The sequence below is a fragment of the Canis lupus genome, chromosome 12 (genome assembly GCF_011100685.1).
Source record: "Canis lupus familiaris isolate Mischka breed German Shepherd chromosome 12, alternate assembly UU_Cfam_GSD_1.0, whole genome shotgun sequence".
Classification (NCBI taxonomy): Eukaryota; Metazoa; Chordata; class Mammalia; order Carnivora; family Canidae; genus Canis; species Canis lupus.
Window position 1 is genome coordinate 65,467,456 of NC_049233.1, and position 6,910 is coordinate 65,474,365.

The window sequence follows — 6,910 nt, forward strand, 5'->3', positions numbered from 1 at the left end:
GAGTTTGGGGGTGTGGTCAAGGCATCCTAGCAGCTTCTCTGAGGATGCTGAACAGCTCAGTGAAATCACGATCGGTCTATACTAAAAGATTGAAAGTGTGACTCTAAGGAAATCAGTCAGTTATACCACTCAAGTTTCACAAATCACTGTATTCTTTACTTTCTGATAATAAAACTATATGTGGTCCTTGTCTCAGTAACTCCAAGAGGAAGTGACAAGAAAATAGAATTCTCATCAGACAATCTGTTAAATGAATTAGCTTGCTATAGCCAGAGAAATAGCTTGCTAATTTCTACATTTGATTCTTTTTCTCCTTGCTATATTCCCTTCCTCTCCCAATCAATCCATGGACATGGATTTATCCTGAAGAGATGATAAAGGATATCTTATTCAAAATTCAGCTCATAGGTTTTTTTTGATTAGCCCCACCTTGCTCTGTTCTCCTTTAATTCAACAACTCCTTCCCCCTTTTGCTGTAAACTGCTATTGTACAAAACATAACATTCCCATTGATGATTTTTTTCCTTCTTTCTTTTTCTCAAAATAGGTTTATTTCCCCAACTACACTGATAGTTTGAAGCTTGGGCCTTATCCTCCTTTTCCTTTTGTATTGTTTTACTAGCCCAATATTTAAGAATAGCATGTGCTTGCTGATTAAACTGATTTAAAGGAAAGACTGAGCCTCCGTGAGTCAAAGAAAGTACACTACTCCCTAGAAATAACCTCCCCAACACACACACAAACAAATGATTCCTTCAAGGTCACTTCTAAGAAACTCAGAACACTTTTTTTCCATCCATTACACATGATGATTCAATTCCCAAGCCAATCCAAAAAACTCTATTAAATCCATGAAGTATCTCCTAACTGTAGAAATCATGCTTTTGAGCTAGCAAAGCTAGCTCTCCCTTCCTTCCTCCCTCCCTCTTTTATTAACCCCCTCACAGGACCTACCACCACATGACCCGAAAAGCACTAAAATCACCAAAAATGGAAGGCAGACATACCACTTCCTAAATTCTAGCTCCTTTCTCTACTGAAGAAAGGAAGCAAAAGAGGTCAAGGTCTAGGATGAACTGGAGTGGAAATCCAGATTGAGCAAAGGGTTTTTCTGGGTTTGTTTGTGTTTTTGTTTTTGTTTTTTTTAAAAAACTCTTTACTTTCTTCCTTTCACACAAGGGTGAGGTGAGCCTGGTGCCCAGATCATTGGTAGAATCTGATAGGCACAAATGAAAGGAAGTTTCTGCCCCTACCCCCAACTCTCTTGGGCAGTGAGGAATTCATGTGGAAATTCAAACACAGACTGGGTGATGACTATAATACTAGAGTTCGGGGTAATCTTTTAACCTCTTCCTAATTCCACAGTATCTACACAAATGAGGAATGCATTTGCTCCCTCAAAGGATCCAAGCTTTGCCTCATGACTCAATCATCTTGGCCACAAAACAACTCACCTAATTGTTCAAAATCCAATACGATGTCATATCATACCCTGCTAATAGTGACAAGTCTTGGGTACTCTATTTTTAGATCATAAGAAGACAGGTAGAGAGGGATATACATCCACTTTGCTATACCTAATAGAAATATGCCTGGAAAATATTGCAGATAAGCCTAAATTTATTTAACCTATGTTAAAATCAAATACAAATGGAGACCAGATTTGAACATTCCCTGATGAAATAAAACCAGTTCGGTCATACAAACAGAAGTTTAATTTAGCTTATTTTGCAAGACAAGTGAGGTTAACTTGACCTGGGTCACCTCTTGCTTATCCCTTTGAAAAGCATACACCAGACTTCTATTATTCCCCAGAATTGAAATGAGGCAACTACTAACCAATTCTCTTTAAGAAAATTCTTATGAAAAATAAAAAGAAGGTTCCTATATTGTAACCAGTTCTGTGAAGAATTAACAGTCACAGTCCCATACTACATACACTGCTTTATAACAATGAATCTCTGAGCCTCATTCCATGTTTTGCTTTTAGTGCTCCCAGTTTACAAACTGTCTTTTTTCATGTGCACAATAAACTTCTACTAATTGCCACTTCGGTGATTCATCGACTTTAATTGTTTCTTTCCAAACTTGAAAACTAGCTCTTGGGACTCCTGGGTGGCTCAGCAGTTGAGCATCTGCCTTTGGCTCAGGGCACGATCCAGGATCGAGCCCCACATCAGGCTTCCTGCATGGAGCCTGCTTCTCCCTCTGCCTATGTCTCTTCCCTCTCCCTCTGTGTCTCTCATGAATAAATAAAATCTTTTAAAAAGTGTAATAGTATTGGTAAAACCAGAAAAAAAAAAAAAACTAGCTCTTTACAGAAAGATCAACCACATCATTTATTTCACGCAAATAAGTTTCCTATTTATGTAAAAAAAAATGGATTTAAGTAATAGCAGGCTGACAACGCAGGATGCAACTCTAAGTTCGTATTTTGTCAGATTGACTATGATGTATGAAATAATTCCAATCACATTTTCGTGAGACTACTGGTCCTCTCCATACAAGAGGAACTTTCCCTCCCTATGATCCCAACGTCATTCTTCGTGTTTTTTCCTTTACAAGGCCTATCGGGCCCACACCTCATGACTCCTACCAGCCCTGACACTCTTACCCTTTACTACTCTAGACCCTGTAAGTTTCTTATTAGCAGGAACATGAATTCTCTCCCTTCCTTCCTCCCTCCCTCCCTCTTTTATTAACCCCCTCACAGGACCTACCACCACATGACCCGAAAAGCACTAAAATCACCAAAAATGGAAGGCAGACATACCACTTCCTAAATTCTAGCTCCTGAGAACTACTACTCTGTGCTAGTCTTCTAAGAGCTCTTAGAGAGTCACTTGCCAGGACCATGCCAGCTACTAAGCACTGGACGTCTGGTTGACCGGCTGCAGACTTGTCTCCATCACCAAGATAAACTCTCACATGTTATCTCTTTTGATCCTTGTAACAGTCACACCGGGCGGGCAGTTGTTTTTCTCCATTTTGCAGAGAGGAGGAAACGAAGATTACAAGATAAATTAATCCAAGACCAAGCTGCTGTGAAGTGGCGCCTCTGATGTTATCTGGCCACAATGCTCCAGCCTCCTAATCACTACTACAGTCTCCCCACCCCCCTCCTTCCCCCCCCCCCCCCCCCCCCCGCCCCAGCTCTTTGGGGTTTCAGGAAAGGGTCCTTCCTGGGAACATCAGGCAGGGATGGGAAGAAGCTGTGTCGGGGTGGGGTGAGGAGGGTAAAGGAGGGAAAGGAAAGGTGGGGTGAAGGGTGCAGGACCCCCGAGAAAAACAGCCCTATCGACCTGCAAACAGCAGCCACGAGGGCAAAACTCCAAACTCCGAGGCCTGTAAGGCCATCCGCTCTGACGGTGCACAGTCCCAGGCCAACCCCTTTTCCTTACAAACGGGGAAACTGAGGCTCCCGCAGTAAAAGCATCACTGCGTCCTCCTCCCCCGACCCACCACGCCCCGGAGGTCCCGGGGTGCTCCTCTACCCACCCCCACGGCTCGGCTGATGTTGTCCATCTTGCCGGCGACCTGCTGGAAGAGGGGGTAGCAGGTCTGACACAGGCGCACCGGCCGCGCGCTGCGCACCAGGCACCCGGTCAGCTCCGCGCTGCTGCGGGCGAAGTCCAGTAAGAGCTCCCGACACTCGGGATCCAGATCCGGCAGGCCGGGGGGCAGTGACAGCGGCCCCAGCCTTCCGCCCTGCAGCAGGCTCAGGGACAAGTCCTCCACCTCCAGCAGCCGCTGCTCCGACAGGAGGTCGTGGAGGACCCTGTGCGGGCTGCCCGCCAAGGCGAGCGCGCCCGACCACAGCAGCAGCAGCAGCAGCAGCAGCAACGACCTCCGCCGCGCCGCTGTGGCGTCCGGACCCATCGCGGGGTTCGCGCCCCCCCGCCCCCCGCGCCGCCGCCTCCCCGGCCCCCAGCCGGTGCCGCCGACCGCCGCCGCTTCCGGCTTCCTCGGACGCAGGCCGCGAGCCGGGTCACGAGGCGCGCGTCATGGCCCCGCCCCCTGCGCGCGGCGCCCCTCCCCATTGGCTGCCGAGGGGGCGGCGCGCGTGCGGAAGCGCGCACGCGGGGGCGGGGGCGGGGGCGGGGTCGCGCTCGCGCTCCCGGCCGGCTCGGAGCGCCCAGCGGGAGGGGCGGCGGGAGTAGGGCGACCGCCGCGTCCGACAACTGAATCTCGGGGACCTGGGCCCGCCGTGGGGGCTCCCTGCGTTCTAGAAGCCCGAGGACTCCCTTCGCACCGCAGACGGCCTCCGCCGTGGGAATCACGAGTGAGTTCCCAGAGAAAGCCCTGCTGGCAGGTGCCTTGGCAGCTTCGGCTTGCTGATTCCTTTGCCTAGTTCCCTCCTCCATCCCGTTGGGGAAGAGTAATAACATCTGTTGATTATTTGGGATCGTAGAGCCTAGTGGCTTCCGAGCTTTTTTTTTTTTTTTTTTTTTTTCTTTTAACTTGAAACTGTCAACGCCAGCGATAACGGGAAAATTCCGTATGTGCATTTTCTTTTTTTTTTTTTTTAAGGATTTTTATTTATTTATTCATGGGAGACACAGAGAGAGGCAGAGACCCAGGCAGAGGGACAAGCAGGCTCCGTGCAGGGAGCCCGACGCGGGACTCGATCGCAGGACCCCGGGGTCACGCCCCGGGCTGCAGGCAGGTGCTCAACAGCTGCGCCACCCGGGCTGCCCCACCCCCACCCCCCATATGTGCATTTTCTAACACGGTAGCCCACTGGCCACGTGGGACCGTTGAGCGGTTGTAACGTAGCTCCTGCGACCGAGGGACTTCAGTTTTCATTGTGCTTCAAGGTAAATAGTCCCACGTGGGGCGTGGTGCTGGGCTGGACAGCGCAGGTCTAGGCTCTCTCCCCGCGTCGCGTGGTCCCCCGGCGGCCAACGTCCAGGCTCACCTGGGACTGAAGGGCTTCTCGAGGTGCAGCGCAAACCTGCATCCAGGCCAAAAACCCCTGCAAGGTGCAAGGTGCAAGGTACGGGGTAAACCGCAGAACTGCAGACTCCCCATTTCTGACACGATGGCCGAGGACGCTCTCTAGCAGGCGCCTGATCCCATTGCCCGGGCTGTAGGATGAGAGCTAATGACCCGCAAAGTGGTTTTCTGGCAAGTATCTGGCGGAACAACTTTGGTCGGAAAAAAAAAAAAAAAAAAAAAAAAAAAAATTCCTGGCTGTTTTGTGTCGTCCCGCTTTTTATTTTTGCCTTCTAAACTGCAGAGCTGCTGTACAAACTCCCATGCAGTTCACGGTGCTAATTTAGGTTTCCGAGGGCCCTTAAAGTTACTTTCTACCCTGTGTTTGGTTATTGTTTTTGCAATTCCTAAATTTGCTTGGGATGGCTACATTTTGTTTCATTTTCCTTACCAAGAGTCTAACTTAGTAGGAAACCTGGCTTCTACAGCAGTAAATGTATTTCCAGGGAAGAAGAAACAAGTTGTCTTAATTTTCTCCAATGTTACCCTGTAACTTTTAGGTCTTCGTATGTATTAGAATTATCCTTCTTAGAAGTTCTTTCAGACATCATAATGGGTACATTGCTTAAACTCCGTGAGAAGTAGCACAGTCGGCAACGTAACAAATGCACATATTCTGACCTAATAAGTCCTCTTCTAGGAATTTATTTTAAACATATACTAACCTTGTATAGACATGATTATTATTTTTTTAAAGATTTATTTATTCATGAGACACAGGGAGAAAGAGACACAGAGAGGCGAGACACAGGCAGAGGGAAAAGCAGGCTCCATGCAGGGAGCCCAAGGTGGGACTTGATCCCAGGACCCGGATCATTCCCCGGGCTGAAGGCAGGCACTAAACCACTGAGCCACAGCCACCCAGGCTGCCCTAGACATGATTATTAATTGCATTGTTGTTTGTAAGAGTAATAGAATAGGTGGAAGAGAATGTTAAAGAAATCATGGCCCTTTCTCCCTTCCCTTCCTGGAACAGAGTGTCAAAGCACAGGTGAGAAAAGGAGAACGCGGAGGGTAGAGGGAAAGCATCAGCCTGATGGAGGGTTGGATCGTGAGTAGGGTAAGAAGACTTTCCATTCAGGGCAGGGGACAGCACCGAGTGGGAGTTTGCTTACATTCAGAAAGATTGATCAAATAAGAAAATAAATTAAGGATAATGGGGATCCAGTTTCTCACTCTCAGAGGAGGGAGTTACAAATATGAAAACGGAAAAGTCGGGGTGCCTGGGTGGCTCAGTCGGTTAAGCATCTGACTCTTCATTTTGGCTCAGGTCATGATCTCAGGGTTATGAAATTGAACCCCATTTTGGGCTCTGTGCTGGCTGTGGAGCCTGCTTGATTCTCCCTCCCTCCCTCTCCTTTTGCCCCTCTCCCCCTAAAAAAAGAAAAAGAAAATGGAGAAAAGTAGAATGAACTCTGTAGTATTGGATTAGAATTAGCAATATCAGTGACTAGAAATATGTATAGATATAGAAATAAATATAGATATAAAGGTATATGTGTGTATATTTTATATATGTAAAGGTATATGTGTGTATATTTTATATATATTATATATTTTGTATATATACATACATACATATATATATGTGCACACATGCACACATGTGTGTGTGTATGTGTGGGTGTTTTTCCCTAGCTTTGTCCACTAAGAAGGCCTGGGAGCAGAGGCACCCCACTAATAATAAGGAGTACATATAAGACCCAAATGGTGGCTTCTAAATATTATTATCCACTAAAGGGAACAAGAATCCTTGAAGAAATAGCTGATTCTACCAGTAGGGCAGAAAAAGCACAAGTTTAGCTTGGGTCATCTTATGCCAGAAAGCAAGAAAATGCTCAAAGAATTAATGGAGACAGGTCAACATACAGAAGCCAGTTTGAATAGGCTCCCAATGGCCAAATCTGGGACAATT

General features: G+C 47.2%; 1 protein-coding gene across 3 annotated transcripts in view; it reads right to left on the bottom strand.

Annotated features, from left to right (window-relative positions):
• Positions 1 to 3,961, bottom strand: part of OSTM1 (osteoclastogenesis associated transmembrane protein 1) — a 35,104-nt gene extending 31,143 nt beyond the window's left edge. For 2 of the 3 annotated variants that reach the window (XM_038554876.1, XM_038554874.1), the window contains exon 1: positions 3,499 to 3,961. In XM_038554876.1, coding sequence (XP_038410804.1) covers positions 3,499 to 3,879 — 381 coding nt within the window. In that variant the 5' untranslated portion in view covers positions 3,880 to 3,961. The remainder of the gene's footprint in view (positions 1 to 3,498) is intronic. The other variant, XM_038554875.1, reaches the window with a different exon arrangement.
• Positions 3,962 to 6,910: the final 2,949 nt, after the last annotated feature.